Source organism: Nicotiana tomentosiformis, chromosome 5 (genome assembly GCF_000390325.3).
Source record: "Nicotiana tomentosiformis chromosome 5, ASM39032v3, whole genome shotgun sequence".
Taxonomy (NCBI): domain Eukaryota; kingdom Viridiplantae; phylum Streptophyta; class Magnoliopsida; order Solanales; family Solanaceae; genus Nicotiana; species Nicotiana tomentosiformis.
In genome coordinates, this window is record NC_090816.1 from 46,042,829 (window position 1) to 46,067,867 (window position 25,039).

General features: G+C 34.6%; 3 protein-coding genes across 3 annotated transcripts; all 3 read left to right on the plus strand.

Annotated features, from left to right (window-relative positions):
• Positions 1–531: 531 nt before the first annotated feature.
• Positions 532–4,249, plus strand: LOC104121605 (nucleosome assembly protein 1;2). The gene is made up of 12 exons (XM_009633633.4): positions 532–714; positions 1,184–1,227; positions 1,341–1,436; positions 2,230–2,322; positions 2,414–2,504; positions 2,578–2,639; positions 2,734–2,918; positions 3,022–3,199; positions 3,286–3,329; positions 3,458–3,656; positions 3,768–3,785; positions 3,873–4,249. Exons 1-12 carry the CDS (start codon positions 669–671, stop codon positions 3,942–3,944), a joined length of 1,128 nt encoding a protein of 375 aa, XP_009631928.1. The 5' UTR covers positions 532–668; the 3' UTR covers positions 3,945–4,249.
• Positions 4,250–13,554: 9,305 nt separating this feature from the next.
• Positions 13,555–13,860, plus strand: LOC138892279 (secreted RxLR effector protein 161-like). Its single transcript, XM_070175984.1, has one exon. The coding sequence runs from the start codon at positions 13,555–13,557 to the stop codon at positions 13,858–13,860; it is 306 nt and encodes a 101-aa protein (XP_070032085.1).
• Positions 13,861–20,214: 6,354 nt separating this feature from the next.
• On the plus strand, positions 20,215–24,709 carry LOC104121604 (DNA repair protein recA homolog 3, mitochondrial). Its single transcript, XM_009633632.3, has 8 exons — positions 20,215–20,516; positions 20,770–20,827; positions 21,264–21,481; positions 21,775–21,862; positions 22,468–22,640; positions 22,771–22,917; positions 23,131–23,265; positions 23,951–24,709. The coding sequence occupies exons 1-8, from the start codon at positions 20,457–20,459 to the stop codon at positions 24,341–24,343; spliced, it is 1,272 nt and encodes a 423-aa protein (XP_009631927.1). The 5' UTR covers positions 20,215–20,456; the 3' UTR covers positions 24,344–24,709.
• Positions 24,710–25,039: the final 330 nt, after the last annotated feature.

Sequence of the window (25,039 nt, forward strand, 5' to 3'; positions counted from 1 at the left end):
GCACATAAAAATACTTAAGTTGCAAAAATAAATTTTATACCATGTTAAAACTAGACATATAAAGATGATTTTATAAAGAGATGTTAGGTAAAATGCAACACATAACATATTTGTATCTTATATAGTAAGATATTTATAACTACAAATACTGTATAACTAACTCAACTAAATTCATCAATCAGAAAATATTGAATTTAGCTATTGTTCAATGTAATAACATTCATTTGCATCATTTAGACAAGTATTACATTTAATTTAATATCACTACTATTTTCTAATAATATATTCGTCTTGTATACGTTTTATATTGGTTGACGCTATGAACACGTGCAACACACTTACACTAAAACTAGTAATATAAGCTGAGTGGACAAATGTATAAGAACGTCCTACTATCCATCAAAATTCAAATTTCTCATTTTAAAAAAAGAAAAGAAAACTGGGGGAAATGGGAAAGAATAATACCCCCAAATCCCTAGGAATCCAAACACGGCGTTATATTGACCGTCAATATAAATGTGAAGCTAAGCAGCTAGGTTTTCTGAGAGAGTAAGCGCGAGGGAGGGAGGGAGCAAAAGAGCTTAAATTGAGGCGCGTTGCGTTGCTAAGGCATTTCTCTCTCCAACTCTCTCTTTCCTCATTGCTCCTCCTCTGCGCAATCCATAATAATGAGCAACACTAAGGACAACTTCAATGTTGCTGATCTCACTGCTGGTAAGAATCCCTTATCCCCGTTTATTCAAAGGGTTTTAAACCCTATCAAGAATCCACTTTTATCCTTTTACTTCTATGTTAGATATCTGGGTCTCTGTAAAAGCTTAAATTTTTATGTATATACTATTTTGATATATGGCTCTCTGTAAATGTTAGACTCCCACATCGGTGTGGGACGTGGTAATATGTTTTCTTGTATGGTCTTAGGCAATCTTCACCTCAAAAGCTAGTTTTTGGGATTGAGTTATGTCCAAGATTCATTTTCTTATCAGTAAAAGCTTAAATATTTATGTACAAAAAAAAATGCTTAAATTTTTATGGGGTTTAGTACTAGTTATTCATGTGGGTCTCGGCAAAATAGGTTAAACTTTAAATGGGGTTTAGTACTAGTTATTCATGTGGGTCTCGGCAAAATAGGTTAAACTTTAAATGGGGTTTGAATTTACCTAATTGATAATGTTTTGTGTAGCTTTGAATGCTGGGGACCGAGCAGACCTTGTCAATGTGCTCAAAGTGAGTTCTTTTCTTGTTCTTCCTTTGATCTTTCGAGCTTGTTTATATGTTTAGGTGTAATTAATGTTGTAAATTTAAGTAACTTGGGCTGATTTTGCGGTTTGTTTCTGCAGAATAAACTTCATGATCTTACTGGGAAGCACTCAAACGTGCTTGAAAGTTTGTCCCCGAATGTGAGAAAACGTGTTGAGGTTCTGAGGGAGATTCAGGCATGTACTAATTGCTGTTTAATTTTTTTCATTGGGTCTCAACAGTTTCTGCAAACCATGCCATTTTTTTTTAATTTTCTAAATTGTTTTAAATATGATGTCAAGACCTTGAAGTAAATTAGGATGCGATTTAGCTGCTTGAAGAGCATTTCATTATTTAATGATATTATAAGCTAGTTGTGGCTCTCGTTCAAGACCCATTGTCATTGTAGAACTTTTACTGAACGAGAAGATCTGCATTTGGTTTTTGCACAACTTGTTTACTCTTTGACATTTGGATTGTCATATGTGGTGCATGATATAGCCTGGGAGCTTGTTTATTTGAACAAGCATCCATGAAATGCCATCTATCGTTGAATGTTTTACATTTCTGATGTTACACCAAATATCTTTTTTGTTCTTTGTGTTGTTGAGTGAAACACAAATTTTGCATCTTATTGTGAAGTGGAGATATTATGCAAGTCCGATGGTTTCTAATATTACCATTGGGTTTAAAGTAAACACTGTGCAGCTTTCTCTTAAAATAAGACTTTGTGTTTTCTTATGGGTGTATATTTGGCTACATTGCAGATAATATGGATCACTTGTATTAGTCAGCAGTCTCTATTGTTTGCTTTAGTACCTCCTTGATTTACTCTCTTTAATGTGCGTCAGTTTACATGTTTAACATTAAGTTAAATTTAGATACACTGTATGCAATGTTGCCTTTCATTTTTTCTATAGGTTTTCCTTTGTATGATTTTTTGTATTTGTGACCTTGGTGATGAGTTCTTCCACTTTCTTAATTGTGCAGACTGAACATGATGAATTGGAGGCAAAATTTTTTGAAGAGAGAGCTGCACTTGAAGCCAAGTACCAGAAGTTGTATCAACCACTATACACAAAGGTCTGTGGATACATTTAGCACTAGTACAGTGTATGCATTGATTCTATGGTATTGTGATGTATAACTAATGTTGTTAACTACACATTTGCAGAGATTTGAAATTGTGAATGGGGTTGTTGAAGTCGATGGGGCTACAACTGAGGCTGCAGCAGCAGACAAGCAGGAGGATAAAGATTCAGTGGGTATGTTAAATATCAATCATGAGTTGATTGTTGCTCTAGTACGATAAATATTAATGAAATTGGCTCTTAATAGAGAAAGGAGTCCCTGATTTTTGGCTCACTGCTATGAAGAATAACGAAGTGCTTGCTGAGGAGGTATTTATTGGTTTAGGTGCTTTAAAGTAGTTCCCAGAACAGTTTGGTAACAGTCAGTCCACTTATGTCAATCTGATCTATTCTGTAAGTACAGATCACCGAGCGAGATGAAGAAGCTCTCAAATTCCTCAGGGATATAAAGTGGTCGAGGATTGATGAACCAAAGGGTTTTAAGCTTGACTTTTTCTTTGAGAATAATCCCTACTTCAAGAACTCTGTGCTGACTAAGACATATCACATGATTGATGAAGATGAACCAATCTTGGAGAAGGCAATTGCGTATGTCATCATCATGCCATAACCGGCAAAGCAGAGTTTTCGATTGATTTAATGTGATTATTTTCTGCCAGGGGTATCTCATGTTTTGCTCCACCATCTGTAGGACTGAGATAGAATGGTATCCAGGAAAATGCTTGACACAAAAGATTCTAAAAAAGAAGCCGAAGAAGGGGTCAAAGAATGCCAAGCCTATCACTAAAACGGAACAATGTGAAAGTTTCTTCAACTTCTTTAGTCCACCTCAAGTGCCAGAGGACGAAGAGGATATTGATGAAGATGCTGTAAGTTACTGCTATATTTTCTTTATACCATTTCTCTTTTGAGTTCAATTTAATATATAACTATTTCCTTTTACTTGTTGTGACAGGCTGAAGAACTTCAAAATTTGATGGAACAAGACTATGATATTGGGTAAGTCTTATCTGACATCAATTTTACAGAGACATTTTCATCTGGGAGAATATAGCACCACCCATGGTTTAAGTTATGACTGAAAGCAGATGCTGATCTTTGTTTTTTGCTCCTGATTGTCTATGAAGGTCAACAATCCGAGATAAAATCATTCCACATGCAGTGTCATGGTTCACCGGGGAAGCTGCTGAGGATGATTATGCTGAGTTGGAAGATGACGAGGATGAAGATGATGATGAAGAGGATGATGAGGACGAGGATGAGGAGGATGAAGAAGAAGATGAGGACGAAGAGGAGGATGAAGATGAGACTAAGACCAAGAAGAAGGTACTTAGTTTAACTTTTCTCGGTTCAACTTTTAGCATCTAAATTTATCTTTTGGAGTTTATGATTAGGAAAGCTAACACCTTTTCTCCATTGTTTGAAACGTCACTGCAGACATCTGCTGTGCGCAAGGTATGATCCACAATCTCATGTCTGTTCCTGACGTTGTCTAAGATTTTTTGTTCGGCGTACCTAATTGTTGATATTCCATCGTCACAGAGGAGCGGAAGAGCACCTGCAGCAGGAGATGGTCAGTCTGGTGAGAGGCCACCAGAGTGCAAGCAACAGTAGGCTCTTATTGAGACTGATTCAATGTGATAGCATCTTGAAAAGTTGGATCATTTAGTGATGAGAAGGTTGTGCAATTTGGTTGGCTTTTGTTATATAAGGAATTATGCTAGAACAATCTGTCAGAATCATTTTCTTCTTTTATTCATTCCATTTCTTTTTGCCTTTTCTTTTTTCAATTTTTGAGGGAGGTAGAATGTGATGATAATAGTCTGTTTTGTGATTCTTTTAATGTTTCTTTGAATTGGAGAACTCAAATTTTGCTAAAAGGTTTAAGTATTTGATAATTCGGGGAATGGTTTGTACAACTTTCTTGGTTTTATATAGGAGATTAAAATCTAATAAAACTCGTTCAAAAACGTCAAATTGATTAAGCAGAAGCTCAAATAGACATAATCTAACTAAGCTGTAATGTCGAGTCAAATTTAAATTTATCGGTACTCATTTCTTTTACAACATTAATACATTTAAGATACATATGATGAGTGAGCTTAAAACTTTTATAACGTATTCTCATCTGTCTCTAAATTATTTCTTAGCTATCCACCAATTGTCAAAATTACTTCATATAAGCACTTATGCTGAAAAATATAATTCAAATTAGTTGAAGACTCGAACGACGAGCAATTAAGATGAAGCCCCCCTCAACAGAACATCAAAGGCTAGCAATAGAGACAAACATCTTCATCGAACAAGCCACATGACGAAGAGCACTTCCACATATTCGAGGACTGGCATTAACCCAACGATTTTCTCAAGCATGGCATTGATGCTCCACCTTATCATTAGGGCACTGTGCTAGTGACATGAACACATCTTTGGCGAACTTTTCCCACGAGTGATCTTATTAATATCAACCATTTTCACAAGAAGATAATTGATTGTCTTAGCACCTATTTCATTGAAAAGACGGTCATTAGTGTGGCTTCAGATAATTGTTCTAAATAATCAATCTGAAGGCAGGTCGGATGACTATACGAGGGTGGACTCCTTAGTATTTTAAAAGGCGAGAGCGTGAGGCGGGGATCTTTACTTGATACGCAACGAGGTATAAGCTTCGAGACATGAGGCGTAAGCACAAATATTTAAATTCTTTAATTCAGAATAGTATAATAACACAATAATATAAAAAGTACATTAAAAGTTAAAGAAAATTAAAAATTAAAGAAAACAAGATATCTAGCATGTTTTTACAAGTATAAACAATGTAATGGTATCAAAGTTACTATGAAATAAAAATTATAGCATCTTAACTTTAAAATAATTAAAAATCACACTTTGTTAAAAAATATTATCAACGGAAAAGGGCCAAACTACCCCTAACCTATTCGCTTTGGTTTTAAAATACCTTTTGTTCAGCTATTTTGTTAAAACTGCCCTCGCCGTTAAAAATGTGGCTCATTCATGCCTCGGAAACTAACGGCCCTATTATTATTAAGAAAAAGTTTTTTTATTATGTGCCAATTACCTATTGGCTTAAATTAAAACCTCATCTCACATACACTTATTAGCCAACCCAAAATATTCATATTCGACCCATGACCCGCTTTTTAAAATCCATAACGTCACCTCTCAACTTGTCCTCTTCCATCCCTGCCCTCCCACTCCACATTTTCTCTAATCATCCCCCTCCATGACCAAAGTACAATAACTCACCATTGCCGATAGAGGACCACCATCAACTTCAACTTTCAGATCTTCATCCTTCAACACCCACAAATCTCCACTCAGATTTTTCGGCCTTAATTTAATTTTTAAATTAATATTTTGTTGTAAAATTAATTTTCTAAGTGAAATCTGGTATTCTTTGGAATTAAATTAATAGTTCATTTTAAAATATTATGGTTTAATCTGCCAAAGATATATTTGTTGTGCCACCATGTAGCTTTTTGGAGTTAATTAAAAACATGTGAGCAAATTAGCTTCATAGTTCGTCGGCAGTGATTTGGTTAGAAAACTGTCGGCGGTGATTAAGTTGGGGAAGAAGAACATGGAAAGGGATAGGGTACCCAATAATAAATTAATAAAAAGAAAAAATATAAAATTTTGATAAATGAAACTTAAATAACGATTGGATCATGAGTTCGGATTAGGAATCAGGTGTTTGAGGGGCTAAAGGGGGTTTAACGGGTTGGAACGATTAAGATGGGCCATGGGTAGGTTATTAGATCGGACTTGGGTTAGAATGGGTTTTTAATTTGACCAATAAGCAATTGTCACGTCATATATAATAAAATATTTTTTTATTCAGCAAAGGTCCGTTAGAAATAAGGGCATGAATGGACAAGATTTTTAACGGTGAGGGTAGTTTTAACAAAATAAGTGGACGACGGGTATTTTTAAACCAAAGTGAATAGGTTAGGGGTAGTTTTGGCCCTTTTTCGTATTATCAAACTACATATTTTACCTCCTCAAAAATAAATACTCAATAAATTTTATCGGTACTAATTTAAAAAATTACTCCCTCATAAGTAAATAGACAATTGCTCTTAAATAGCAAAATAATAAAAGTATGATAATTTCATTAGTCATAGAACTGAGACATGAAGATCTAACAACTACATATATAAATTTTGGCTATTTATTTTCAGAAGAAATATTCAAATTATATTCACCCTTACGATATTCTCAATTAGTAAATAGGCAATACTATGGTTAGTTATTTGAGTTATTCACAATTTTCATAATCCTATAGAGAATAGAACTTTAATCATTCATTTATTAAAGGATATTGAGAGTCACCAGTGCTAAATAGTAAATTCAATACATAATTTGCACAAGAACTGTTGGGCGAGCCCCGAACGTTGAGCATTAGGCATATTTAGGGTACACAATCGGAGCTTGGTGGTGTAAACCTCACACGACTAAGCTCCACATATGAGACTTGATATTTGGCTAAAAATACATATAATATGATGAATTGCCTCACATCTTAATATAATAATAGTGATAATTGGAGTGTGTTGTGAAGTTTTGAGCATAATTGTGTTATTTACTTGTGTAGGAAGCATTTGGAATGAAAAACGAACAAGTTAGAACGAGAATTGAAGAAATATTAGCGAAGTATTAATTCATTGCCCAGGCCACCATTTGGTGATGCATGTGACGCCAAACACTTGGAGAATTTTAGAGACGAAAGTTCAGCGTTCAGGTCATCACCAGTCGGTGCCTGTAGCACTAAAATCTAAGGGTCTGCAGAATTTGCCGTCCAGGTCACGTATGATGGTGCCTATAACGCCAGATCCGTTAAAGTTTTCTAAGCGAGATTAGGAGAGAGCTTTTAGTGTCCTAGACCCCCCCTCCCCCAATGCATATAAAAGGCACAAAACCTAATTTATTAAGGAGAATTCGATTTTGGAGAGCAAGGAGTAGCCACGGAGGTAGAATTTCATCTTTTCTTCTGCCAAACTCAGTAAATTTTATGTTTTTTTTGGATGATTGATTGTTTGGCTATCATGTTTGCGTCGAGCTAAACTTCACGTTCTAGGTTTTTTTTACACCCCATCGTAAGTCAATTGATGTAAGCTTGAAAATGAGATCCTCTTTGAAAGTATATGAAGTGATTTAATGATGTTACGTCCCATTTTTGCAAGCCTTTAAGAGTTATCATTCGGGGACATGTTGTTACACCCCGTACTTCAAACGTCACTATCATTATAGGATTATCTAAGGTAAGCTCAAAAAGGACGAAATTCTTCTACAAGGATAAGAAAGGTTTACCAAAGTCTTAAGTAAGTTAAGATAAATATAAAACTTGTGAATCATGATTTAAATGAGTTTAAGGTCATGATATGACTATATATGATGTTTGGATATGAAATATAAAGTTTGAAAAAATCGGATTTAAGTTGCGGAAAAAACCGACTAAGGATTTGCCTTGTAATTAAGCTTTTTGAGTAATATATTTTGTAAGCTTTATGATGTCTTTTGGGACATATTATATACCAAATTGAAGGTCTTTGGGTCTAGTTTCTAACGCATTTAACCATTTGTCGATATGATATCGAAGTAGATATATATTCGTATTTTTGCGAGACTGCACAAGCAGCACCCATGGGACCCACAAAGTCGGGGAAAATTTTCAGCTTGTATTAAAGTCAATTCTCCGTCGTTTTAACTCATTTTTCTGGTCCAAAATAGTTCCTAAATCCTCCTAAATGCTTTCCAATGGTTCATCCATGATTCTAGGGTGAAAACCTAAGATGAAAACATGAATCCAACGCTAGAAATCCCGTGGTGCTTGCTAGATCGTAGTTCTTCGTCTTGTGGATGTTTTGGAGGGTTGTTCAAAGGTAAGTAACCTCAAATTTCGTGGTGTTATTTATGATTAAGCTAAGAATCATTACCTCTTTCATATATTAGAGTCTCAAGGCGAAATACAAGTGTTTACATGCCAACTTGAACACAAAATTTGATTCAAGAAGAGTATACAACTCCTATAGTATTGTGGTGTGATTGAGGGTTGTTGTGAGTTACACCAGCTGGGGATTTCAAGTTGTATCTACTTCCTACGGTATGTAAATCATGTTCTTAGTTGTGCTTAAGTTTAATCATGTGTTGTTTGAGTTGTTTGAGTTAAAATCTTAAAGATAGTAATTGACATGGTATAAGGAATCGTTATCTTTTTTTTTTTGTGGGCTATGTTGAGGCTATATATATGATTTGTTGTGGATGAAAATTATTATAAATAGTTTGATTATGTTGTGGCTGCTGTTGTTAAGCTTATCTATGTGCTAATTTAGTGGATTGAAGAAGATAACATGAAAAATAAGAGGTTGACGATAAAGGTTAACGTGTTAGGCGTGTGGACTATTTTTGAAGATTATCCTTATGATGTTTTGGGATGAAAATAATATGGTAAGTATAAGTATGATGTTATATAAGTTGTAGGAAGATTCATGAAAATATATGCATATATATAATTAATATGGATTAATATTAAGTTGCATATATAATATTAATTAGTTAGTTCTATAATCTAATTTAGAATTGGATTAGAAAGTAACATGTGGCTTTCATGAAACCCATTTGAAATGGGATTAAGTTTTCCTACAAGAAAATACAAATCCAATTATGAATTGGATTAGCAATTGAAAGTCCATAAGGACTAACCACGGCCGGCCGGCAATCCTTTTAATTGGTATTGAATTTTTCCTACGAAAATTGAAGGTAAAGTTTAATTATGGAATTAAACTTTTATCCTACGTAAATCATTACCTCAACCAAATAGGAAAAGGGTTTATAGGTGATGCAATATAAAGGGTGATGAAAAACAAATTTGGAGGACCAAGTCTTAAGAAGAAAACCCACTTTGTGAAAGTGAGAGTGCAATACAAAGCCAAGAGAGAAAATACAATTACAAGAAAAGTGTTTCTTGTTCTTCTATCTTTGAGTTGGGATTTTTGAGAAAAATTTCAATACAATATTTCATTCAATTTGTTCACGGGTTTTATTTATCAAAAAGTTGATAGCAAGGATCGCTCTCGGTGTGGATACGCATAGAGTCTTCGCACTATCGAAGAATTTTGAATCGAGACTCTCTTCACCAGGTACGTCTTAGATCCAATCTTTGACATGTAAATAAAATTTAAATATGAAAAGATCTGCCTAGGATTGTTATTGTCTCCCGTTGCGTGTTATGAACATCTATATTCAATCCTACAGTGGTATCAGAGCCGTGGTTTATTGTGTCTAAAATTTATTTACGAAATATTTTAAGATTATATTTCAAACCATAATACATGTGTCTTGTGCAATAGTCAAATTGTTTGAATGCATATGGATTGATATTATTTTATTGTGAATAAAATATGTATTCATATAAGTTAAACTATTGAGATAGTTCATAACTTAAATTTAAAATTCTGTATAAGATACGACGGTAATCTATAATAGGTTATTGGATTCTACTGATATTTTAATTGTTATTAGTTCATGAGATGTTAATTAATAATAATATTCTGGCATGAATTATTTTTATGTGATATATGTGATATATAGGATAAACATGTTAGAAGAATATTGAATTTCATTTTTATATCACGTGCTTGTTCATTACATAATTTTGAATTGTTTATTACATGTGATGTAAATTAATTTAGGACCAAGGATGTAGACAACTTGAACTAAATTCATGTGCTATAAAAGATTTGATCATCTTGTTATTAGAAGTTGTTTTAATAATAATTCCCTCATACTAAAATTTGAGTTCTTAAATAATAAAATATAAGATATTTCATTGTAAAGCTATCCATCAAAATAAATAATTTTATTTATTTCTTGTTTATAAGGAACAGCCTGACAACTAGGAGACTTATAGTTCGAGAATATGTTAAAATTATTTATTGCATTAGATGCATGGATTGAAAGAATTATTCAATTTTACACTAGACACGTGGACTACCCGGAGAGAATAAAATTTAATAAGTTCTTTGTTATCATGATGGTTGAACTCAACTATGCCAATATGATCGACCTGACTACCATGGGACTATTTGACATAGAGCTATTTAAGGAAATTGTATGGAGATACAATTAGTAAGAGTACATATCTTTAAAATAAATGTGGGAAATGACTTGACCTCCAAGAGGCTCATACATATTGTTAAGGGATTCCTTTACTCCACTAATAGAAATAAAGATTTCTTAAACTATAATGAGGGTAAATAGTTTAAAATAATTAGTGAAAATATCATTTAGATAAAAGTCCATGTCTTTATGATATATGTAAATATGTTCTTATATTATTGCCTTTTCTTTTCTATATTTTAAATTTCTCAATATGTCTGTTATATCACTGCGTGAAATACTTGAGGCCAACAAGTTGGTGGGACCAATCTTTGATGATTGGTATAGAAATTTGAGAATTATTCTCATGCATGAAAAGCTCATTGATGTGATCGATAATCCTGCAAAGATAATCCCACAAGAGAATGATGTTCAAGGCACCAAAGTTTATCAGAAACACTTGGAAGAATGCCTTGCTATTAAACGCATCATTCTCGTTTCTATGAGTTCTGAACTCCAGAGGAAACATCAGAATATGAATCCAACTGCAATTATTGAATATCTTAAGAAGATGATTGATACACAGTTAGACATTGAAAACTCTCCAGTTTGACCCCATGTCAATCATGTGATTGTTCGTACCGAAGAACATGAGAAGTTGGGGTACAAGCTTGGTAAAGAGCTTTATGAAGATTTGATCTTGCAGTCAGTATATGATGCTGAATGTTTTCATTGTAAGAAGGAAGGGCATTGGAAGAGAAACTGCAAGGAGTATCTTGCAACTCTAAAGGACAAGAAACAAGGTGAGACATTAATGAAAAATATTTTCAAGGTTTCTTTAGCTACTACTAATTCTTCACTGTGGGTATTAGATACTGGGAGTGGTTATAACATCTGTAATAAGTTGTAAGGGTTCAAGATAAGTAGGAGACTAAAGAAAGGAGAAGTTAATCTACAAGTTGCAAATGGTGTAAAAGTTACAGCTATAGCTATAGGATTAATTTCTTTAATAATGCCTTCGGGCAAAGTACTTATGCTGGATGATTGTTATTATGTTCCTAAATTTGTTTTGAACATAATTTCAGCTTCTATTGGACAAGCGTGGGTTTCGCATTAACATAGACAATGGTATTTGCTCTATTCATTATGCGAATGATTTATATGTGAATGACTATTTCCAACATGATATTTATATCTTACCTAATGTGAATGCAAATTCGATTATGCATGTTTCTAGTCTTAATAGAAAATAGATGACCAAGTAAATCATACATACATTTGGCTTTGTAGGCTTGGTCACATTGGAGAGAAAAGAATTAACAAGTTATACAAGGATAGGTACCTTGACAAGTATGATTTTGAATCATATCCAACTTGTGAATCTTGTCTCAAAGGAAAAATGACTGAATCTCTGTTTATTGGAAGTGGAGAAAGAGCTTTTGAATTATTGGGACTAATTCATACAGGTGTTTGTGGGCCCATGAAAATTCAAGCTAGAGGTAGATATTATTACTTCATCACCTTCACTAATGATATGTCAAGATATGAATTTGTGTATCTTATGAAACACAAATCTGAATCTTTTGAAATGTTCAAAAGGTTTCATAGTGAAGTTGAGAAACAGATTGGTCAAAGTATCAAAGTACTAAGGTCTGATAGAGGTGTAGAATATCTTAGTAAAGATTTTACTAGGTATCTCAAAGAGTATGTGATTCTCTCATAGTTGACACCTTCAGGAACACCACAACACAATGATGTGTCTGAAAGAAAGAATCGAACCTTATTAGATATGGTGAGATCTATGATGGGGTTCACTGATCTTCCAATAAATTTATGGAGATATGCTTTAGAAGCCGCAATATACTTAATAAAGTTCCCACTAAGTCAATCTCTACAACACCATATGAGATGTGGAAAGGACGTAAGTCTAACTTTAAACATATTAAAGTTTGGGATTGTCCAGCTTGTGTTAAGAGACTGCAGTCTAATAAACTTGACTCAAGATCTGATAAGTGTAGGTTCTTTGGGTATCCCAAAGAAATAATGGTATTATTTATATCACCCTTCTGACCATAAAGTGTTTGTGGTTAGAGGAGCAACCTTTTTGGAAAGAAAATTTCTTTTGGAAGGAAATTATAGTGGAGAAATAGAACTTAATGAAGTTCAAGAAACTAATGAATCAACACAAAATTAAAATCATGAGACACAAGTTGAAGAACCTTTATTGGATGTTTTGAAGTTGACAAGTAAGTTTCCATCTTAAACGGTTGAAGTTCAAGAACTAAATATAGTTCAAGAACAGGTTAATGAACCAGTTCCAAACCAAATTGAACAACAACCTAATCCAACACAAAGTGAGCAAGTTGTACAAAAACCTCTTAGAAGGCCTACACGAGAACGTCATGTACCAACTAGATTAAGTCTAATGGAACAAGATGATTTATCAAATGAGGTTGATCGTAATGATGATGACCCTAAGACCTATGAAGAGGCGACACAAGGTTCTAACAATGAAATATGGCAAATGGATGTGAAAACGACTTTCCTTAATGGTGAGCTAGAAGAGGATGTGTACATGACACAACCTCACATCTCCGCCTGATCATAATAAGATTTGCAAGCTACAAAAATCCATTTATAGACTAAAGCAAGCTTCTCTAAATTGGAATATTCGCTTTAACAAGACAATTGAAAAGTTCAATTTTGTTAGATGCAAAGAAGAGCCTTGTGTGTACAAAAGGGTTAGTAGGAGCATAATTATATTCTTAGTACTATATGTTGATGATATATTACTCATAGGGAATGATATACCGTCATAGCAAAGTATCAAGATTTGGCTATTTGAATAGTTCTCCATGAAAGACTTGGGAGAAGCAACTTATATATTGGGAATAAAGATCTATAGAGATAGATCGAGGAAGTTGCTTGGACTTTACCAGTCTTTTTATATTGATACCATCTTAAAGAGGTATAATATGGATAATTCCAAAAGAGGCTATCTACCAATAGGCACTAGAATTACTCTCAGTATGGAGGATTGTCCTAAAATACGTTAAGAGAGAGAACGCACCCATATGCTAGTGTAGTGGGAGTTATCATGTATACCATGACATGTACACGTCCTGATGTGGATTATGCATTAGGAGTAACTAGCCGATATCAGGCAAATCCTGACGAGGAACATTGGAAGGTGGTGAAGACCATTCTTAAGTACTTAAGAAGAACTAAAGACCAATTCCTCATTTATGGAGATTCTGAGTTGAAACTTGAAGAGTATACTGATGCAAGTTTCTATTCAGATAGAGATGATAGCAAATCTATTTCTGGTTATGTATTCACCTTAAATGGTGGTGCAGTGAGTTGGAAAAGTTCCAAACAAGCTGCCGTAGCTGATTTAGTGACTAGAGCATAATATATAGCAGCTAATGAAGCTGCTAAGCAAGCTGTATGGATGAAAAAGTTCTTAAGTGAACTAGTGTGGTTCCTTCAATAGAAGGTGCAGTTCCATTGTTGTGTGACAATACTGGAGCCATTGCTCAAACAAAAGAACTAAGATCACACCTCAAATCCAAACACATTTTGCGAAGGTATCACTTGATAAGAGAAATCAATGAACGTGGAGACGTCGTGATTAAAAGATTGATGGAAAGAAAAATGTTGCAGACTCATTCACTAAAGTTCTTGGCACAAAAGAGTTTGACAATAACAAGTGGAAATTGGGAATGAAGTACAAGAGCGATTGGCTCTAGTGCAAGTAGGAGATTGTTAGGGATATAGTAGATATACCCTAGATCCAATCTCAGATGTGATGATTTGAACATATTTTTGTGAACATTATTTGATATAAAAATATATGGCATTTGATATTTTTTTTATCATAATTATTATCAATTGCTTGATTAATTTGATAATGTCCTTGATTAAATTTTGAGACTTGTCATCGTGATGGAGATCACTATTATGAGAGTGAAGTTTCTTATAGTTTATTCTAAATTTGTTCTTGATCGTAGGATTATTAATTTGGACATTGGTAATCCGGTTAGAGCAATATTTATGTGATCGTCTTTATGGGATAAAGATTAGTTGATCTCATTAATTAAATCACATAGGTAGATAATGCATATTGAGATATGATGATTGGACCGACTCATTGAATAATTCCTAATGGTTAGAATTACCATAAACTGTCAATAGGATATTCTCTTGAAGAATGTGATGTAAGAGTTTCCTTTGACCTCAGATCATCATAGTAATTAACAACTTATTTATTATGCTTTGATACTAGACACCTATGACCCTAGGGCGATAGTTAAAAGGATATTTGGTACGATTAAATGCTTGTAGAATTAGTGATTAATCAAGATGGAATCTGTCAACTCTTGGTAATGGGTTTAAGTTCCATGTTGTCGTGAATTATAAACGATCAAATTAAGACCTTGGCCAGGGCAATTGAATGAAAGAAGAAAAGAATTTCTTAAGTCATTTAATGATCGATTATATTTGACATGAATACATAGTTGGTCGCCTATTAGGATTTGACAGTTGAACCATATCTTAGGGTGATCCAGAGCTATAAGTACAGAAGGAATTACTACATTATTCTTCTACGGGTTCTTGAGAGTAAATTGTATACTTATATTCTATCCGGTCGTTAAGGAGTGTTGCTAAACGCCATCCTTGATTAGTATATTGACGTGATCAATTTACTATCGGCTTAGTATTGAACCTATGGGGTCGCACACTAACGAGTATTTTGATCTTTGCTAAAGGATTAATTACTTTATTATTTGATAATTAAATTAAAGAATTTAATTAGTCAAATAAATTTAGTTATTAGTCCAAATAAAATATTATTATATTCTTTGCTAACACAGAGGATATAATTAATATTTTGAACAAATTGAAGTTTTTTATTTGGAATAGAAAATTAAATTATATCTCTTAGTTGAAATATATGCATATATATAATTAATATGGATTAATATTAAGTTGCATATATAATATTAATTAGTTAGTTCTATAATCTAGTTTAGAATTGAATTAGAAAGTGACGTGTGGCTTTCATGAAACCCATTTGAAATGGGATTAAGTTTTCCTACAGGAAAATACAAATCCAATTATGAATTGGATTAGCAATTGAAAGTCCATAAGGACTAACCACGGCCGGCCGGCAATCATTTTAATTGGTATTGAAATTTTCCAACGAAAATTGAAGGTAAAGTTTAATTATGGAATTAAACTTTTACCCTACATAAATTATTACCTCAACCAAATAGAAAAATAGTTTATAGGTGATGCTATATAAAGGGTGATGAAAAAAAAAATTGGAGGACCAAGTCTTGAGAAGATAACCCACTTTCTGAAATTAAAGTGAGAGTGCAATACAAAGCCAAGAGAGAAAAATACAATTACAAGAAAAGTGTTTCTTGTTCTTCTATCTTTGAATTGAGATTTTTGAACAAATTTCAACACAATGTTTCGTTCAATTTGTTCACGGGTTTCATTGATCAAAGCGTTGATAGCAAGGATCGATCTCGGTGTGGATACGCATGGAGTCTTCGCACTATCGAAATTTTTTGAATCAAGACTCTCTTCACCAGGTACGTCTTAGATCCGATCTTTGACATGTAAATAAAATTTAAATACGAAAAAATTTGCTTAGGATTGTTATTGTCTTCCGCTGCGTGTTATGAACATCTATATTCAACCATACAAATATGTGCACCCCTTTTTCAGAAACTTGTCACCCTAGAAACTTGCAGTCTTTCTTGTCTAGCCCTCGTTGTCCCCTTCCGTAATTGTCACGACCCAAAGTCACTTATAGGTCGTGATGGCGCCCAACAACCCAGCTAGGCAAGCCAACTAATGATTTAAACATATATTCATTCCTTTAAAAAATTTCCGAGTAATCAAACTTTTTGAAATTTTTAAGAAATTAATAAAGATATGAGAAAATAAGATAAATTTAAACCCAATTAAAATAATTAAATTCACAAATTCTACTAGTGTGTGCCAAGACCTGGTGTCACAAGTGTATGAGCATCTAGTAGATTATACAAAATTCTAAATACTGTCTGAAATAAAATAGACAGAATACAAATACAAGAAGAGACACTAGTTGTTGCAGACCGGCTCAGAAAGGCAGCTCACCACTAAGCCTCGGGATAACGTGGGTGCGCGCTGATAGGTCCTCCGATAGTACCTGTCTTAGGTCATGCACAAAAAGTGCAGCAAGCGTAGCATGAGTACGTAAACAACGTATACCCATTAAGTATCAAGCCTAATCTCGAAGAAATAGTGACGAGAGGTCGACTTTGACACTCACTATGGGTCAATAATATTACAATAGAATACATTGAATTAAACATGATTTTTAGATGAACAACAATAATTTTCTTAACAAGCAGAAATAATTAATTTCTTACATTTCAATAATTTCTAATTTATCAATTAACTTCACAAGCAACAATTAAAATATCAAGGTATCGTGTAATTATTATTACAAGGCACGATTTCTGCCGAGGTCGTACGACCTGATCCAGAGCGTCATGTACACTGCCGAAGGACGTGTGGCGCGATCTATAGATGCATCTATACTGTCGAAGCGTTCGGCCCGCTCCACAAGAAAGGAGGACATTTTCTTATGAACCTTCAGAATGAGAAGTTATTATAATATTAACACGTAGGATGTTCAATCTCTATTAATAATTTAATAATTTACACAAAATTCGAGTATGTGAAATTTCGATCTTTTACTATTTTCTTAAACAATTTACAATATAATTTCAGTAATTTAATTAAATAAAAGGAGCAATTATCACAAGTAATTCATGATTTGAGTCCTAAACTACCCGAACATTAACATAATTAGTAGCTACGCACGGACTCTCGTCACCTCGTGCATACGTAGCCCCCACAATTAGCAATAATTATTAATATGAATCACATATGGGGTAAATTCCCTCTTACAAGGTTAGGAAAGAGACTTACCTTGTCTCAAAGCCCACTTCCTGATCACAGTATCGCAAAAAATCTCAATTTGGTGCCGAAAAATCCGAAACTATCCAAAAGTTATATAAAATAATTAATACATGCTCAAAAATTCAAAATTAGACTATTAAATAAATTACCCTATAAAAAAAAATGATAATTTTCTAAAATTCACCCCGGGCCCAAGTGCCCGGATTCCGAAATTGTTTGGAGAAAATCGTTACCCATAACCTCAAAAACTCAAATATACAATTTTCATCCAATTCCATAATCATTTTCGTGGTTAAAATCCCATTTTTATACAAATCTAGGTTTTTCCTCTTACCCTTGATTTTCATAATTTACAGGTTATAATCTACCCATAATCTATGTATTTAACTCAAAGTGTGTAGAATTAACTTACTTTCAGGTTGCTTGTTGAAATCCCCTCTCAAAAAGCTCCAAATTCGCCCAAAAATGGAGGAAAAACGGACTAAAATGGTTGAACCTCGCCCCTTTTTAACATTCTGCCCAACAGTCATTTCCGCACCTGCGGAGGTTTAGCCGCACCTGCGGCTCCACACATGCGGCTCCGCACCTGCGGAAAAAGCCTCGCAGGTGCGCATTTCTCCACTTGGTCTGGCTTCGCACCTGCGGTGAAGTGGGCCGCTTCTGCGCGTCCGGAGGTGCGACCAATGCTCTTGCACCTGCGCCATTTCCGTTTCTGCGCGTGCTCCTTCACACCTGCGACTTCCTAACTGCAAGTGCGATTGCAGCAGAAGCTGGAAGCTTCAGCAGTCCTTTCCAAGTCCAAACTTGGTCCGAGCCTCGTCCGATTAACACCCGAGGCCCCCGGGGGCCCGCCCGAATATACCAACAAGTTTGAAATCATAAAACGGACTCGCTCGAACCCTCAGAACGTGTAAAACAACATCAAAACTAAGAATAATACCTCAAACCAAATTGATTCAACTTAGAAATTTCAAATTCTTCAAACTTAATCCGAACGCGCCGAAACATACTTAAACTACTCGGAATGACACCAAATTTTGCGTGCAAGTCTTAAATCACCATACAGAGTTATTCTCAGGCTCGGAATTCCAAACGGACTTCAATTACTCTAAAACCTACTCCAAACCAAATTTAAAGAACATTAAACCTTCAAATAGTTAATTTTTACTATTAAGCTCCGAAACGCTCCCGGGTTGTCCAAAACCCGATTCGAATATACGCCCAAGTCTAAAATCATTATACGAACCTATTGGAACCGTCAAATCTCGATTCCGGAGTTATTTTCTCAAAATATTGACCGAAGTCAAACTTGGGCCTTTAAAGACAAACTAAGGAATCAAATGTTCCGATTTCAACCTGAACACTTCCAAATCCCGAACCAACCATACCCGCAAGTCATAAATTAATAAAAACACATACGGAGAGTTTTATTTAGAAGAACGTGATTCTAAAAGTCAAAATGATCGATTGGGTCATTATAGTAATGGGCGTCAAGAAGGAGAGAGAACACATCTACAAAAGACCATTTAGAGACCATGCACAAGGTCACGAGGACTAGCACCCCTAGGGAGCAATAAGAAGGAAGGACTTTATATTTCACATTCTCTACACCCTATATCTTGCACCCAAGGACAAATCGCACAATACTATTGTTAAGATTCTGATCGTAGTCCTTATACTGTTGTGTCATATCTTTTTTTGCACATCCTTATTTTTTCGTCCTTTTGGGTACATGTTACAAAACTCATTTTTATGATCAATTCATTCAAATAAATGTACATAGACCTGAACTGAATATTTACCTATCTGGACAAGAGGCTCGACCTGTAAAGTTGCTTCTATAATTTTAAAATAGAAAGAATTGCTAATTGATATACCTAAAGTCTGGAATTTAATAATTCTTAAATATTATAATAAAAAAATGAGCCAACTTGAACTCGATTGGGTCGCGTGTGACCTCGATTGGGTCGAGTGTGACCATAACAAAGCTCAATTTGGTAGACACGATACGTTACGTACCCGTTTGACCATAGATTTTGCCAAGTTATTTTTTTAAATTTTTTTGGCAAAACCTGTTTGTTTATAGATTTTATTCATATTTTGACATATTTTGTAAATAAAATTTCTCAAATCCCAAAGCTAACTCTACACTTATTTTTAGCCCAAAATATTATCTTTTATTTTTTTAACAATTTTAAAATTACCCCAAAGTTTTGTATTTTATAACAAAGTGCATCATCTATTATGACCCAACTAATCCACAGGCTAGTTACTATCATTTTTTTGGACTGATGGATCTTGTAATATTATTGCAATTTGATAAATTGTAGTAGCTAATAATTGTGTTATTAGCAGTTGATATTAAAATATCAGGTTATGGTTTTAGGATAATGTATTATATAGTTCATTATAAAAATGATGATTTTGTGTCAAATTTATCTATGTTCAGGACTATGGTATGTGATAATGATAATGAATGACATCGATGAAGGTTCTGCATATACAGGATTAACAAGTTTGTTTGTTTGGTATTGTTGGATATGAGCATAAGTCACGTTTCATATATATTTTGAAAAATAATGTCCAAAAAAATTTTCATCTTCAAATCAAAATTTGCTTAAATTAAATTTTTTAAAACTAAATTGGGAATCTATGATCAAATGGTAGCATAATGACTTAGGGTTAGACTTGGCCATTTCGACTTTTTAGTGTACTTATTAGAAACTTCATGGGGTGTAGCTGAAATAGTTCTACTTCAAACTCCGAAGCGAAAGAAAGGGGTTTTAATTTCACTCTATTTAATTCTCGAGAAGGCCAACAACAAGAAGAGTATAGTTCAAAAAGGAGGGAAAATGCAAAACCCCTTATTAAACCCTAATTCACTCTCAAAATCTTCCTTTTTCCACAAATAGTCAAAAACCCACACCCATAAGCTTGTCGAAAAGTTGCCGAATGATGATATAGCAGCAAAATAGCAATTTTTCGAATTATCAAATCATCAGTAAACTGTGAACGGGTTTTGACTTAATGGCGAGGCTTCTTCGTACTGCTACTTCTCTCAGAACATATCTTTCGTCGCAACCACATGTGAGTTCTTTATATTTTTTAAGAAACCTATTTCCTTTTGAAGTCATTTTTTTTTTTGTTGCAAAAGAGCATAAATTGGCTATGCTAAAGAGATCACTAAGACCTTAGCTATTGCAGTTGTGGCTTTTTGCTCTAAATATTTTGGTGCCAGTTGTGATGGGGAAATATTTCTAGAAGCTGGTTTGTTATTTTATTCAAACACTGAAATACTCGACATTTGAACAACAATGTCTGTTCGTTTCTTTATATGCAGTGTTTGAGAAGAAGCTTATTTGGGGCATTGGATCAGCTATGCTACTTTTCTTCTCGAGGTGTGTAAATTCAGGTCTTGGTTTATAGTACTACTAATGTACTTTAAAACATTTACTCACGTTGCACTTTGTTCTACTGATAATGCACTTGGTTTTGGAATTTTTTCCTATTCACATATTTTAATTTGATAAAAAAATCTGTATTTACTATGAAATGTTATGTCTAGAAGGAAAAATATATCAAATAAATTGTCACACTTTAATTTGAATAACTGAAGTAGTTGACGTGAAAGCTGTTAGTTGGGCTTTGATACTTCTATTCACACTTCAGTGTCTGTCCACCGATGTGAAATCTATGGAAATGTATCATTTGCTGATATATTTCGAATAATTTCCATTGTGTCCTGTTCAAAATGTGCAAAGGCTTATTTCTATTTAGACATTAAAGCTGTCCTCTTCTGATGCTCATGGATCATAGTCTTCTATTCCTTTTCAGGTAAGAAAAAGTCAAACTCAGATGGCAGTGATTCAGGTGAAGAGAATTTGTCCAAGAAAGACTTGGCTTTGAAACAAGCATTAGATCAGATCACTACATCATTTGGAAAGGGATCTATCATGTGGCTTGGTCGCGCAGTGTCCCCAAAACAAGTTCCCGTAGTGTCTACTGGATCATTTTCTTTGGATACTGCCCTTGGGATTGGGGGGCTTCCTAAGGTAAAAAAATAAATACCAACTCCTCCTGTTTTGGGCATTCCAAATATGGTGAATACAAATGGTGATTTTAAACACTTAGATTCCAGATATTTTATGCTAATAATGTTCTGATATACTTTGAGGAACTAGTAAAATTCGTATTTATACCAAAGTTCTTTACGAATCTTTTGTTACTTTAGGCAGTTAAGTCACTACTTTTCTAGATATGTGAGAAACAAGTAGTTGCTGATCAATGTTAGGCCGGCAGGTTATTTTCATATCTACGTTAGTACCTATTTATTGCTTTTGTGCAGGGACGCGTAATAGAGATATATGGTCCGGAGGCTTCAGGAAAAACGACTCTTGCTCTGCATGTAATTGCTGAGGCGCAGAAACAGGGAGGTTTGTCTATTTTGTACTTCACAGCCATGCATTCTCATTTTCCACTTGCAAAATCTATTAGGACTATGAAATCGAAAAAAAGACCTGAGAGCAGAAACTATGGGCATCTTGTCCCTAGAATATCATTTGTGACTTGGCTCTATTTTGTTAAAGCAAAAGATAAGATTTTTTTACTAAAGTAGAAAGAAAAGAGAAGTTAATCTAAATGAAAGTTACTTTATTGAACCAGAGCTTTTCAAATTCTTTCGGAATAAGTTGACACGGTTTGAGCTTTGAGGAAGAGACCACAGATGCACCACACAGAGGACCGGATGATACTCTATCTTACACATGGTGTAATAAGATAAATCGTCGGATTGTTTTGTTTTGTGCACTAACTACATACACATATGGTAGCCAAGAAAGCACCAGATAAGAATAACCTATCTTAAAATATGGTGTCAGCTCTTTCCCTTAATGAATCTGTTTGGAGTTCTAGGCGTCCTGGTGCTTTTTCTTTCGTTGAGGAGAGGCTCAAGAATTCCTCTCGAGACAAACAGGTTATATGCATTTTTAGCTTATTACAACTGACACATGAATTACTTATGCTTCTTGTTTCTTTGTAGGTTATTGTTGCTTCGTTGATGCTGAGCATGCTCTTAATCCGGCATTGGCTGAGGCCATTGGAGTAAATACTGAGAACTTACTTCTGTCTCAACCAGATTGTGGTGAGCAAGCTCTTAGTCTGGTGGATACAATTATAAGGAGTGGTTCGGTTGATGTTGTTGTTGTGGACAGTGTAAGGCAGCTTAAAACTGTTGCTGCATTCTTCTAGTTCTGTTGCTTTCATGATCATCTGATTCAGAGTCAATTATATTAATAATCTTCACTTATCAAAAACTTCTTTTGACAACTGACTTCCATGGCAGGTGGCTGCCCTTGTCCCAAAAGGTGAGCTTGAAGGTGAGATGGGAGATGCTCATATGGCAATGCAAGCTAGACTGATGAGTCAAGCACTCCGCAAGCTGAGTCATTCTTTATCGCTATCACAGACCATTTTAATCTTCATAAATCAGGCAAGAGCCTTAGGCTTCCTAAGTTCATATCATGCTTCGTGCCCTCATCTTTCCTTTATTCTGTTGCTCGGTCGGAGTTAAGAGATATTTCAGTGGGGTTAAATTGCATATTTGGATTACTGTATTTCCCTGTGTATTTTCCATTTTGATAGAGACATGCAAAATATCTAGTTTGTCTAATAATCTTTTCTGATTAATTGCACCCTGGTTCAGGTCAGGTCAAAGCTATCAACTTTTGGGGGATTTGGAGGGCCTACTGAAGTTACTTGTGGTGGTAATGCCTTGAAGTTCTATGCTTCTGTGCGTCTAAACATAAAGCGAATTGGGCTCGTCAAGAAGGGGGAAGAGGTATGAATCTCTGTTGATCAAGATATTAGAGTTTCAATATTTTGTGCGCATATCCAATTTATTTAAGAGTATATACAAATTGAGACTGCAGGACCACCTGAAGCATTACTTGATAGACAGTGGTGTCCTTTTACCTTTTTTTTTTCTTTCTTTTTTTTTCTTCTTATTCTTGAAACATGATTGCCAAAATTGCGTATGATAGTGGAATCTGTTTTGTGAATTTGACTTTTCTAATTTCCAATTTTCTCAGATGTATTGTTTTACATTTTAGTATTCAGCTTCAAGTGTTCCCATGTTTAAACTTCATTATTATGAATACTCTCTTCCTTTCTTTGGGAAAGCAATTTGTTCTTTTGGTTTCAAAATGAGTGCCTGTCTAAGAAGTTAGATAGATGTACATATATATTACGTGGGGGGGGGGGGGGTCATATACTTATGGGCCTACGGCACTTGTTATTTTATACATCCTTGTCTGGAATTCTTGTATAAAGCTCTTATGTAAGCATAGTATTATGAAACTATAGCTGTATCCTCAGTCGCTCTTCTGTTATGATTTGTGCATGGAGAGTTCCATGTTTGCTTTACTGACTTGAATGCCCTTTGTTTGAGCTAATGTGAGAGACATGAACTGTCCAAAATCTGATTGTACTGGCATTTTTTTTGATATAGAGTCTCTATTTTACAGACCATAGGAAGTCAAGTTCTTGTTAAGATTGTAAAGAACAAACATGCTCCTCCATTTAGAACTGCAGAGTTTGAGCTTGAGTTTGGTAAGGGAATTTCCCGTGAAGCTGAACTCATTGACTTGGGAGTCAAACATAAGCTCATCACAAAGGGTGGTGGTGGTTATTACAGTATCAACAATCAGAGCCTTCGTGGTAGAGATGCTGTAAAACATTTCCTAGCTGAGAACGATAGTGCAAGGGAAGATCTTATGATGAAACTTAGAGAAAAGCTTTGGGACCACGGGGACAAAGAAAAGGGTTCTGATGTGGAGTCTATACATGTAGACCCTGTCGAGGAGGCTGTTTTGAACGATACAACTGATGAAGATGCTGCAACTGCAGTTGAGGCATGAAGGTTCGTCAAATGAAACTGCTGGCTTCCTGTCCATATCAGTTTTGCTGGTTGAGTCATGGGCAAAAAGTGGTTTTTGTGGAGCATCCTTGGTTCATCATCATTTGTAATCTGCTCTTGTACTTAATGAAGTATCCAAACCATGACTTTGTAAGTTTTGTCCACATGTAATTCTGATCGCATGGTTCATGGAAACTACTCAATTAGAGAAAGGAAGGGGCCAGAGCCTAGTTCAATTTTTTCAAATAACCTCGATTGCGGTTATCAGTTGGTCACCTTCCAATGTATGCTAAAATTCTCTTGTACATAACAGTGAGAATCTGTATCCAATCTTTATTTTAGTAAAGCTAAGCTTTTTGTGATTGAAGCCTCGACTCTGGGAACAACATGGATTTTGTTATAAAATCTTGAATTATGGTGGATGTCCATAACCATCAAAGGAGTAGTGCTCACTACTCTTTTCCATTATCTCCATAACCTCCCCCATGATCTTCCTCCATGATTTTCATCTCAAATTCTTAATGACATATTCAATGACATATTTATATAGTGACCATTCAACTAAATAGTAGTCATTTCTCTCAATAGTGGCCATTCCACTCGCTATTTTACAATAGTGATTCTTCACTTTTCATGCCTATATAAAGGCCTTGTAATAGATAGGAAAGAATACAATTGAAGAAATATGAATCTCTCT